General features: G+C 43.2%; 1 protein-coding gene and 1 long non-coding RNA gene across 2 annotated transcripts in view; both read right to left on the reverse strand.

Moving 5' to 3' along the window:
* Window positions 1–2,204: 2,204 nt before the first annotated feature.
* zcchc24 (zinc finger, CCHC domain containing 24) overlaps window positions 2,205–13,260 on the reverse strand; it is a 36,978-nt gene continuing 25,922 nt past the window's right edge. Inside the window, exons 3-4 of the mRNA XM_052080042.1 lie at window positions 6,938–7,102; window positions 2,205–3,342 (exon numbers count right to left, since the gene is read on the reverse strand). Coding sequence (XP_051936002.1) covers window positions 3,229–3,342; window positions 6,938–7,102 — 279 coding nt within the window. The 3' untranslated portion in view covers window positions 2,205–3,228. The remainder of the gene's footprint in view (window positions 3,343–6,937; window positions 7,103–13,260) is intronic.
* LOC127610213 (uncharacterized) lies at window positions 3,680–6,931 on the reverse strand. The gene is made up of 2 exons (XR_007964770.1): window positions 5,597–6,931; window positions 3,680–5,553 (listed from the first exon to the last, which is right to left on the reverse strand). It is a non-coding gene; the product is annotated as an uncharacterized LOC127610213 (long non-coding RNA).

The raw sequence follows: 13,260 nt of genomic DNA on the forward strand, positions 1-13,260 counted from the left end.
AATACACATACCGGTACTCTGTATACGCTCATTTTTTTATAGGCCATATATACTGCAAAGCGAATACAAAAGTCAAGTATAAATGTGAATTCAAGACAAAAGAAGAGATTTTTTGTTTGTTGTTTTTACTGCTTCCGTTTGCTCCCAATGTGCCGTTTACAATGACACCAGGCCGATTTTTCAACTACCGGTATGTTCAACGCTACACTACGGTTACGTCAAAAAGGCATCACGGGCGATGTTCGAAAGGCCTTCAGGTGTCTTCACAGTGCAGGGGTGTTGAACCATTTTCATATACTGTATATATTTTCATATATGAGCCGTTGAGCGGCGCTGAAACATTGCATTGTGGGAAATGTCGGAACTGACATCATTGCTAGACTTGTCTCAGTCTGAACAAACGCAACTTTTCTTCCTCAATGTAACTCGTACAGGGCAGGCACGTCATTTGTCAAAAGCAAGATGTCCGGTAGTACACATTATGGGTGACTACAGTACAATTGAACATTTCAACTTCGTCTCTTTGTGCGGATTCAAACAAAGTTGAGTGTTTTTTTTGTTTTTTGTTTTAAGATGCTCAAAAGACAATGTACATTTCAGGACATAGTGTTCACTTCATGTTAATCACAGATATTCAAGATCACAAGCATCTAAAGAGCCCTTTAAAGTACATTCAGAGATGTTTCTAAATAAAGTTAATTGCTGTAAATGTTCAGTTTTCCTAATTTTGGCCGGGGGTGTGGCTAAAACGGGGCACAGTGAAACGAGTTAAAATCCAACATGAGTGCAGTTGGCGAGCTAGCTAGCTATGCCCACACCCTGAAAATCTTCACACAATGCTAGATTTTAGAGAACAGTTGTGTGTCGTTATTGTTTTGTGTCATTCAGGCACCACCAAAATATGCTGGAAAGCACAACACTGTGGCCTTATTGTATAGTGAGCAGGACATAGGTCCTCAAATATCTGTTAAGTTGGGTGAGCCACATGCGGAATGGTGCGTGCCGCCGTGTTTAATGAAACATTCCCCAAAGTGTCTCCGTCATGTGGACCTACACACACACTGAGCGAGGAGGTTCGTGGTGGTTTTCCGAATCCTGTTAGCTCGCGAGCTAGCTGTTGGTTGCCTCTCCACCAAGTCTGGGAAAGACCCCGCAATGATTCAGTGCGATCTAGTCCACTCACAAGAATATTTAGATAGATCTATTTTCGTGTATAATACGAAAGATGCTAGACGTAGTCATATTTGATTGACTCGCTGATTTGTTTTAATCATTCAAATCCGGCAGTCTCTGCGGTACGTCAAATTAGTAAGACAATTTTATTCTCACTTTACAGGGGTGTAAATTCGTAAGAAAGTTGCATTTGGTAACTGTCAAATGTCAAGGAGACCCCCCCGAGCAAAAAAGACCAACCACCATTGTTTTTTTAAATTATTTTAACTTTTCCACACCTCCAATTCCATTTATGGCAACTCTTCGATGTCATTTCACACCTAGCATCACAGTGAACGCATCTACTGCACCATCTTGACTTCTAGTTGTTCTTTGAACCCATCTAAGGCACATCCACAATTTTACAGTGTAAAAAATATTACGACATTGCCATTTGTCGCGCTAAAAAAAGAAAGTAATTAGAAAAAAATATTTTCTCCTATGGTAGTTTCTATCAATTGGAAATATAGTATATCTTCTGTAGTTGATACTATCGTACTGTACATTTAAAATCATTCGAAAGTAATCTCTTTCTACCCAAAACCACCTTGGTTACATTCCATAAATCCTTCCAATTGACAGAAGTATCAGGGCCACACTGAAAACAAAATAATATGATTCTGTCACCTTTGTGAGTAAAGTCATAGAATTACAATAAAAAAGTTGACATTGTGATGTAATGCGTCTCTTCAGTTTAATTTTATTTCCCTGGTTTCTTTCAGCCCTGTGTTGGTTCATTGTTGGTTCATTCTTGTCAAACTTCATTCCCAGTTTGGGGGGGGGGGTTCTCGTACTATTGCTAAATTAGTCTTGTAATGACATAAAAGCTACTTTGAGTTAACCAAATGTAAGTTTGAATGAGTACCACAAAAACACTAAAATATTTATTACCACTTTTGTCTTTTAAAATTACAATCCTTTTTGTTTGTTTGTTTGTTTTAGAATATTCTGACTTCAGTCTCATTGTGAATTCCCCCCCCCCCCCCCCCCCCCCCGCGCCCACGGCAGGCAGTATTGTAATATTTCTGGTAATATTACATTAAATTTTGTCACATAACACAAAGTTTCAAGTCTTGTACAATGTAACATTACTCTCTAAACAATTACCACTTAGGTCTCGTGACATTAAATTTTTTTCATAATTGTAAGATTTTTTTTCTTTTCAGAGTGGCCCAAGAATTCCTTCGTTTCACAGTAACTCTCTTGCTCCTCCCTGTATTTTTTAACGGGGGGAGGGGGGGTTGTTTTCTACTTGACCAGCCTTCAAATGGCTGCTTTCCCCGCCAACCTTCATCAACCCTCTTTGCACTTTTTATACCGCAATCAGCTGTTGCACCACACTGTTTCAGTATTTCCCATTTCGTTTCACGGCCTCCGGCAAGCTTGAAACTGGCACTTAACCCTACTTCAAACAACGACAAATATATTCAGCATATGCATAATGAGCAATTTTTGTTTTCAAAAACTGCATAAATGGTCACTTGACATAACGGAGCGATACTAGGCCTACAGTAGTTTCTAAAGACATGTGGAAGCATACATGATGAATGAATATATATACACTTTTTTTTTTCCTGTCCCAGTTCAAATTGCACAATAGACGATAAGAAAATAAATAGGCCACATGTAAGCTTGGGATGTATGGCACATTATCCCTCAGTTAATTCACAGTAAATAAAGATGTGCTGTTGACCCTAACTGTGGCAATGTCACGTCGGCGTATATAAACACACACAATGCACGGGCACACTTCACTTGACAGGGAAATGGAAGGCAGATTTTTGTAAACACAATGGTGACAAACCCCAAAATGAGGTCATCTATGACTGTAACATGAGCCTAATGAGAAGATGCTTGAGTGGGCTTTCCTGCACAAGAAGCTGATTTACACAAATATATTCCTCTGGTTTTTCCTGAATGTCATCTCTTAACACCGTGACTAGATTTGAGGGTCGATGGAGCGGAGGATGACTGGTAAAGCGTTCTTGGCGCTCGGACCACAGCGACGGGAGACGTTTATTGCACGCGGCGGCAGTAGTAACCCAGGACTTTACATTTCTCACACAGGTGTTGCGGGTGCTCTTTGCTCTGGTCGGACACATCCAGGCCGTCCGGCTTCTCCAACGGACGCTGTGGGCGCACAACACACACAAGAGCACGGGTGATTCAAGTTCAACACATCATAAATCCCTGTAAGTTTATCGTGCCTATTAGAGTTGGATTCCCTCCCAAGTTTTAAACCAGCCAACGGGGGCTGAGCACATAAAACAGATATGCACCAAATAGTTCAAGCATTCATTTGATACAGTGCAACTACTCGAACAGTACATGGCAATTTTTCTTCGGCTAAGTGGGCCCGATGAAAGGAAATTTGTCCTGATATTTGTGCACTGGTGGTGGCATCAAAACGGGGGAAGAATTATGTATCAGAAACCATTATGCGATTTAAAAAAAAAGCGGTTTGGGCTGTTAGTTTACACAGTAATGACATTTGGGTGCTTGACAAAGCTAGCTAGCATTTAACATCGGGTCTCAAAATTGCCTTTTTTTTAAATAACCTTTTCAGGGGCAGCTGTAACCACAGTGGGCAGTTTATCATGGTATCAGGTGCATAACGATAACGATTCTTAACTCATTCACTCCCAAAGACGTTTTTTAAACGTCTTTTCAGACTTGGTCTGGAATTCTTAATCTATAATTTCTGTGTAAAGCCTATAAATGACTGAAAATACAAGCCAAGGGTGTTAACATAGTCGCCTGCCTGAAACGTTTTAAAACCCAATTTCAAAAATGGTTTTATGAGTTTGTTTTGTATGATCCCAAAGCCCCATGCAAGCGGTCGACCTTTCAATTTGATCCTTGACCAAGAAAGTCAAAGTAGCCCCAGGTTTCTCAATTTAAAAGCCAATTGACTGTTTTTGTTGTTTTGTTCTTGGAGTCAACACAATACCACCTGATTTGGATAAATAAGTAATGATGAATGGAGAAGTGTGATTTATGGGATTTTTCTTGGGGTGGGGGCGCAATGTTTTGTGGTTCGTAAATCCCGTTTGTTTTGACCCCTGCATTCACGAGTATCAATGGAGTAGCATAGAACAGCCCTACAATTTAGTGTCATTTCTGAGTGTTCCCGCAAGGAGACGTGTGTCTTGTAAGATGTTTTAAGCGGCGCCTCTTTTTTCAGCCGCTTTTATGTGGATGATTGGTGGACTATTATTTGCAACGTGAGGCGGGGGAGTGTGGGAGAGGGGGGGGGGTGGTTGCATGGCCCCCGCCGTCTGTGGAAGTTATGCGCTTGATCTGAAATGCCAAATATACTACCGCCTGACTGACTGGCCTTGCTATTTCCCCATCTCATGCATATGGATGCGATTGGAAAGGGCAGATTTAATCCATTTATGGGGATTGCCGGCTGGCAAGAAAGGGAACATAATCAGTGTGTGATATAGCTCACGCTCGGAAAATCTGCTTTCTCTCGCATGAAACAAAGGCAAGTCAAAGTGGTCCACTTGGTGAACACAAGATGGTTCGCTGAGATGAAAATTAAAGCCTGCCTAGCTTCGTAGTCCGTCTTTTTTCTAGACCTCCTCAACATATCTTACACCGCCAGCACGACGGATGTGGGACCTATAAAGTTATAAAGAGTCTCACAAAGAAAGGGTACACCATACTGGAGTGGAAAGATGATGTTTGTGTTTAGTTAAACACAAGTCGGGTCTGGCCTGCACGTTTCTCTGGCTTCTGCGGCTTCCTCCCACATTCCAAAAAAAGTATTTAGCTTCATTAAAGACACTAAATTATCTATAGGAGGGAATGTGGGTGGGAATTGTTGGTTGTTTATATATGCCCTACATTTAGCTAGCAACCAGTCAAGGGTGTACAGTATATCACCTCTCACTCCAATCCATGACCCAAATGACAAGCGGTATAGAAGATTTCAAATGATTACAAGAATACATTTTACAATAAAAGGCTAACCTCCTAATAAATGCTTCGTTCTCTCGACGGCTGAATAAATATCTGCCTCGGTCACAAGAGGAGGAAATACGGTTAATAGCATGGGATGACCTTTCCATTGTTTGGTCATGTTATGCCTTATACTTGTAGCGACGCCACTGGAGTGAAGCGCGCCTCGGCAGTCGATAGTTCGCTGCTCTCTGCTGAGCGCGAGCACGTACGCACGCGCTTCAACCAATCAGCGTGAGTTCGAGCACGTACGCACGGGCTTCAACCAATCAGCGCCGACACAACTCACGTCACAGATCAAGGAAGCTTTGAACATCGACAACAGCTAAGCTAGCTAGCCGACACGACGCTCGAGGCCGGACGGACACGTTTTATCTAGTAATCTGTGTGTTTTCTTTTTTTGTCTAAATATATATACTGTATATTTTTACTATAATAACTGTCTTGTCCATGTCGTCTTTTTTCGTTCCGCTGGGGTTTAGCAAGTGTGTTTGTAAAGAGATAAAAATCTCTTATACTAACATTGGATGTTGAGGCAGAGAGTGGTACTGACGAGCGGGGCCTCAAGCCTAAAATTAATTTGGTAAAATGTGTAAAAGTTCCAATCGAGAAAATGTGTTAGGGATAATTATCTCTTCTTGTTTAGAAGTGAGTCCTATTCTGCACTCTTTCCCCTCAGAGGAACATTTGTGTTTGTTTTTTTGGAAAAAAGTAGCATCTTGATTAATCAAATGTCATGCTGGTTCCTTTCAGTAAGAGGGAAATTCCAGCATCTCCTGAGCAGCATTACGCAACAGCTACTGATGGATAAGTGTGACTTCAATAAGAAAATATTTATCTTAGCATCCGATGGAATCCAGGAAATGCAATTAGTATCCTGGGAGCTGGTTTAAGTGTCAAAAAGACAAAATGAATTGTTGGTACTGTGATTTTTATTACATTTTAAACAGGACCATATGTGATATCTCTTAAATCACCGTCTTAAAAAGCAAGTTTGCCCGGCAGAGCTCACATTAAGAAACATGAACCTATCCGACCTTATCGACTTCAGCCATCTTGGGTCAAAATCATAATTGTTGCCTTGTCCTGAAAAGCGCCAAAACAAGTCAACCTTGCGGCTGATTACTAAGATGACCTTTCAAGTCTGGTAAGATGTGAAGATATCTATTGAGATGTAGTTGTCTTCTGCTCTATCAAAAAATGTCTGGTAAGAATTGGAGAATGGTTCTGCTATGGTTTCAGTGGAAGTCTTTCCTGATTTTGTGGAAGTCTGCAACAATTGCGGAAGTCTCACCATATGTGTGGAAGTATCGCATGAGCAACGACGGAGTCTTGTGTGATTTTTTTTTAGTGTAAGACTATCTCGGTGAGACACCGAGATAGTCTGGCATGATCTACTGGAAGTCTCACAAGATCTGCCCGAGTTTTGTGAGAGTTTAAGGAGGACACGCGATTTCATGAGATTCTCGCGTGGTGTTAGGAAGTCTCGCCTGATTTAGCAATAGCCTTGAGATTTGAGGATGTCTTGAGTGAACTCCCAAAATGGTTTGAACTGTGGGATGTATTCTTTTGAGTCCAAAGTCCAAATTGTGCGAGATTTGAGCTTTTGGGACATTATATTGGGACTGTCCCGTCATTTCCCTAGAGAACGATAAAAATAACATTTTTACTTCGGATCTGGCCATTTGGCCCATTTTGGGTCAAAAATAACCCGGCAGATAACGATAAGTTCCTTTATTTTGGGTTAAGGCTGGCGTACCTGCTTGTGTGGGTAGACGTTGATGTGGCACTTGATACATTCTTGTCCCATGTTGGCCCACGAGTTACCGCTCATCCACTTCCTCTTACACTTTGGACACTTGTATTCGCCAAAGCATCTCTTCTTGCCTTGGTAGGGGGTCAGGCCTTCTCCTTTGGGTCGGGCCTGCAGAGAACAAAACCTTATCAGTTGAATCCACTCTCCAAAGGTATCTTCCTCCCATCCCGTGTCGTTTGATTTCGCCGCAGAATAACGATTATAATATTCCACCAATAAGGCGTATCTATGCTTTAATTACTAATATAACAAAGTTTGCCAATCGCATACACACGCAGTTGGCTCGGTGTGTGTTTTGTGGAAATGACGCACACTTCCATTGCAGCTGCATGATGAAATCATTCCTTTGATTCTCAAGAGGGAGATAATCGGGAACAGTCGCCCGAGAGAAATCGAGCTGGGAGGAGCACGCTTCCCTGATTCCATGTTGGCGACCTTATTTATTTCGGCCACTACGAGGGAAGGATTTCACTCACTTTTACAAATAAAATGTATGTCGTCAAGAAGGCAAATCTATGCCAGCGGTTGCTAACTTGGACTTCACTCGCTGAAAAATAAAATCTTAATAGAACATCAGCTTATTCATGAAGCGATCCTTCAATTCTGCATATCCAAAATGATGAGGAAAAAAAATGGCACCAGCAGTAAAAAGTTGAAGACGGTAACATGCCGCGGACAGCAACTACAGGTACATCGTTCTATATTTTTATCCAGATTTGAACCAGAATTAATTAGTCCACAAAGTTTTCCCAGAAGTTGTTTCTAGAGTGCCTCTGAAATAAACCATAAACATTTTCATATCAAATGTTTACTTTGCAGTTTCACACTTGATGGTGGCAACCAGTGCATTCTTGGGTTCCCTGCAACTCTTCACATTGCTTTCATTAGCAACTGTGACATTGGACACATATTTTAGAGCGCGCATAGAAGGTTTGGGGGTGCAGTGCGCATTCCCCGGGCTTTCCTTGGTTCCTCCGAGCTCATGCGTGAGTAATAGCAAGTCTAATCAGCAGCATCTGGCGCTGTCTTAACAAACGTCAACGCTTTGCATCAGTACCAGCGAAGGTGGCCATAAGCTGCAACGGCTGTTCTTCAAAACCCCCCCACCCCACCCCTCCAACTGAATGACCTCAACCCTCGCTATGCCCCACCCGAACCCCACTCAGCCTCTGTCAGCCTCAAATCTCCCGCCCTGACAGCACACAGGCTGGGAAAAAGTGACTTTGCATTCAAGCAAGACAAGCCTGATGACATTTTGTTTGGGTGCACTCTTGTCTATTTAGACGTTACATTAACGGCCAGCGCAAGTCCTCATTATGAAAATATACAGTGCATATAAAAAAGGTGTACACACCCCTGTTTAAATGGGAGGCTGGGAGGTGGCAGGCGGCACCATTCAAGAACCTTCCAGATTTCTGGCAGTTTTCTACATGGGACAAAACAGGAGACCTTTTCTGAATCTTAAATTGAAAGTGGTTCTGAGGTCAATGCCACGACCTTTCACCCAGAAAGTAGTGGGTGGTGGGGTATAGTAGCCGAGATCTTTACGGTCGGGGTCAACAAAATTATTGATATAAAATAAGTAAATAGATTATGCAATCTGGAGCAACTGGCATATTACCTGCAACGGTCAACCTTTGACCACAGTGAAAGGAAGGAAAACATCCATTCATTATTTTCAGGACCACTTGCTCCAATCAAATCTCGCCGGCATGTTACAATCACAGCAGGAAAGAAAAAGCTCTCCTCAGGATCATTCCTTTCTGGCTCCTCGCTGCTTTCCAAGCTTCAATCTTGACTTTTGGCCTCGCTGCGCACTCCGTCTGCAGCTGTATGTTTTCAGAAGGGGATCGAGCTCCCTTTGGAAGATGCTCGTATCGTGCACAGAGCAAATGAATCCTCTGCAAGTTGATGACTAATTGGGTTTTGGTGACGCCAGATTCACTGGGCGCAGCGAAACGCAGTCCAACGCACATGACTAACGAATCGAGACAATATAAATTCATATTAGTGTCACACACGAAATGCGCCTCGCCCAAATGTGCTAACGAGACTCCACATTTTATACAAAGAACATTTCGCAAAGTTACGCGCAGTCACTTATGTCTTATATAAAATATTAGGTCTTATTTTCCATGCATGAAGTTGAACCCTTTTCATGCACATATAATGTCGGGTTTTTTTCCCCAAGTGTTTTTATTCGTCTTGAAGCATGGGGGAAAAAATAAATAATGGCAGTGGATGTCACATAAGGGTCCATTACCGTGGTTGATGCACAACTGTGACATTAAGTTGAATTCATGTAAGAGAAAACAACATGCGAATAGCTGTCCACTCTAGTCACCGCAGTCCCTGAAAGAGTTGAATGGTAAAACATTCTTCCAGTTCGCTCATTAGGGTTGCATCACAAGAGATTGGAGCTTTGTTTTGTAATAAGAATACACTAGAAACTGAAATCATCATCATTCGTTAGTGCTGATTTGTAGAACTGTCGGGAATGTACATCAATGTAATGGCGCACACATTGACAATGTGATTTTTGTATTACGCTGTCTAATTTGACCACAATGTTACTCACGGGACTTTAAAATTGAGTGTTCTTTCTCGACCTAGTGAGAGCCATGGTTAAGAAAACCAAACGAACAAAAAGATTAATCAAGAGCGGCACGGTGATGCTTAGCGCGTCCACCTCACAGTGCGGAGGTGCGGGGTTCGATTCCGGCTCCAGTGTTCCCGTGTGGATTTTCGTGCGCTCCCATTTCCCTTCAATTGACTCTTCGTGTAGAGGAAACTTGAATTTTATGACCAAATAATGACCGATCATGCCCATTTCTGTAACCAAGTACTCCTTTCTCACTTTGTGGTGACGTTGAACTACACTCGCCGTGTGATGAGTTGCGCTCAGGCCAATTGTTAGCACGCTGCCTCTCTTGGAGGTCGATGAAAACCAAGCTGGTGTTTTGAACACGCACTGTTGCTCTTCCATGTTTTGCTGACCACCCAAACATGATGACCCCCCCAAAACATCTGGACCCTTGTGCCTCAACATGCCTGTGCTTTGGCAGAAGATGTTGAATCATTTGGGCTTTTGACAAATGCGTTCACACTCCATTTTCATTACACTTGGAGCTGCGGGTGACGACTCCCAACTCCTTGCTGCGAATACAACAAAAATGTTTTAGTTCGGCTCCATTTCCAGGAAAATAAGCGTACCACGTTGGCTTTGAAGTAACGTTTACAAAGCCGTCGTCAAACGCACACAAGCCGATGCCGCTTTCATGGAATTGCGTCATCGCACTGTGCAAAACTGGAGACGAGCCCGCACTCGAAAGGATAAGCCAGTCAAGCCGAAATGAGAGCTAAGTGGGCCTATGCGAGCCACTAAGTGGGTTAACGGTGGGGCCGGCGCTTTAGAACAATCAATCGGTTGAGCGGCTTTGGTTGGAGGAGATGGTTTTGTGTTTGCCGTGCCTCAGTCGATGTTTGTTTTTACGTCGGAGACAAGAGATGAAGGTCAGTGTGTGTGTGTGCTGAGCACAGTGTCCAACGAGAGGACATTGTAGCTCCACCGTCACAAGTCAACCACATGCTCCTTTGGTGCTATAGGGACTCATGCGCGCACACGCACACACACACACACACACACACACACACACACACACACACACACACACACACACACACACACACACACCGTCAACCGTCAAATGAGGCATGTACCACAAACACCCATTGACCGATGCAATCTCAACGCAAAGCACGGCCACACACAAGCGCAAGCAAACGTACTGGCGCAGTCCCTCTCGCCTCCCGCTCCCCTCGAACACAAACACACAAACACAAACACATACCACACACATACCGACAGCAACACACACACGCTGCACACGTTCCACATTCGCAGCTTTCTGTTCTCTCTCGAGACAACTGCAGTACTCCCACTCAGCCAACCTTACAAGAATACATGATTCAACGGCTTTTATCTCACGATTCATGAGCTTGTAACTCTAATAAATTCTGACGATAAAACCAACCACTCCCCCCCCCCAAAAAAAAAAATCTGAAATGGAACAGGAGGGAGCTGATAAAGCCTCCTGGTTTGTGTTCCATGGCAAGGGGCCCTTCAAGGCCTTGAAACGGACCCTAACACAGAATTGTGGGGATTCCGCCCTCTGCTAAGTTCGGATTTCCACATCTCTCTAGCACAGTCATTCTGAAACCGACTGAACCGGGCTGCTTTTCTTCTTTGTATTTCTCTGACTCTTCTCACACAAGGAGTTGCACAGATGGGACGAGGCGACCTCGGCAAAATATTTGCAGCCTCCAAGCACATAGCTTCGGTCAAAAGTATCCAACGTGTGGATGAATCATATGTGCACGATGTTTAGCACGATTGACTCCGTGATTGCCTTCCGTCGGACTCCTTTCTGGTCAGACAGAAGACAATGTGAAAATGTTTCTGCTCATGTTGTCTTGTTTTGCAGCAGGAATTGAGCCCACTAGTCGCTTTTTGGAAAGAAGATGCTGCTAGAGTCATTGGAAAAATTGTTAAATATAATAACGGTGACGCTATTTAGGCAAGAGTGACTGTGCTTATGTAAACTCGCGTCTCTGTCCCCAGCCATGTTGTTTGTGGAAGCAGTGCACATCAGCTAGCGACGGTGGATGCGTGTCGACTTAAATTCAACTGAATTTGGTTCAGCTCCTTTCTTTTAAACAGCTCAGAAAAAATGTAGGGTGAACCTTTGAAACCCATTTCGTTTCGAGGTGTCGTAGCTAACTTTAACCCTTTCAGGGACAGCGGTTACTACAGTGGACAGCTTATCATGTTATCAGTTTACAGGGGGCATGAAAGGGTTAACTGGTGGAGGGGTCTGTTGGAAAATGTCTCCCTGTAAGGGGGTTCCTGGACCCAGAATGTTTGAGAACACTTGTTTGAATGTACCTGGTTCGTGTTTGTTGGAGTTTGACCTCATCAAATGACAAAATTAGCTATAGTGACATCTTAATCGAACATTTCTGTGCTTCACAGCGGGGGTTCCCTCAGCTGATTTGCATGTCCTGTCTTCATGGATGTGCCTACTAAATTTTGTGACCATTGGTAAAAATGGTGACAGACACTATTTGTCCAAAAGTCACAGGTGAGTCAATGTGGGAAATACAGTAATAAAAAAAAAAGTGTGTGCAGTGGCCTGGTACTCGGGCCTGACAAGAACCACGGTCATCTGAGCCAACTGAAGGATTGAGATGGAGGAAATCTAAATCTGAAGCAGATGGCCTCCGTGGGGGTTGAACAGGAGAAGCCGTCGTAAAAAAAAAAAAAAAATCAGTGCTCTGCTTTCAATTAAGTTATACATTTTTTGAAAGAGGGGGGGGGGCAATGAACCACTGTAGCTGCGACCACAACTACAATGTATGAGACTCATTATCATGCAGAGGAATGTGAGGGCAAATATCCTATTAAAAACAACACACACACACATATACACACACAACGCCATTAGGAATCTCAAGCATTTGCGACAATGCAGTTTTAAGCGCAAGATTTGACGGTTGATGAGATATGATCCTGTCTAGACGACAGACACCCATCTGTGAGGTTGTAAAATGCTATGTACTTGATTTCAAATTACAAAGTCCAGGGATCCAATATTGTCTACCCACGAAGCCATTCGGAAATCTGCTCCAAAAAGATGTCTGAGGACCGACAACTAGAGATCTGACCAGGCCTTAAACGGTGATGGGGATCGCGCGATTTTGTCTGAGATCTCACATTCCAAGCCAAGAGTATCGAGCAAGCGGACGAACACCAGACTCGACACTCCCTCGCCCTCACCTTCAAAAGTGAACCCTTTATCCTTTGTCTCCAGCATCGGGATAGTTTTGTCTCCGTTTAATATTAGATGTCCTATCCAAGTCTAAACCGAGAGCAAACATTCCCACAGCCCACGATCACTCCTCTCAAGGTTGGGAATGTCTTGCTCTCTCTAAATATTAGAGAAGACATCTTACCTACGGTTGTTTTAGGCTCAGGGTATTGGCAGCGGTCCGTTCACGGATGATAAACGCAGGAAGAAACTGCTGACTTAGCTTTTAAGCGACTGTAAAATCAGCTTGGTGTAACGAAACAATGCAGAGGCTTTCGGGAACACTTTGTAGTAAGTTGTAAGACACCGCTTGTGATATCAAGTTGGCAAACGGCAGAACAGCTGACATTACACTGGACTTCATTCATCCAGCCAGTCATTTTCTGGACTGATAATTAT

Source organism: Hippocampus zosterae, chromosome 11 (genome assembly GCF_025434085.1).
Source record: "Hippocampus zosterae strain Florida chromosome 11, ASM2543408v3, whole genome shotgun sequence".
Lineage (NCBI taxonomy): Eukaryota > Metazoa > Chordata > Actinopteri > Syngnathiformes > Syngnathidae > Hippocampus > Hippocampus zosterae.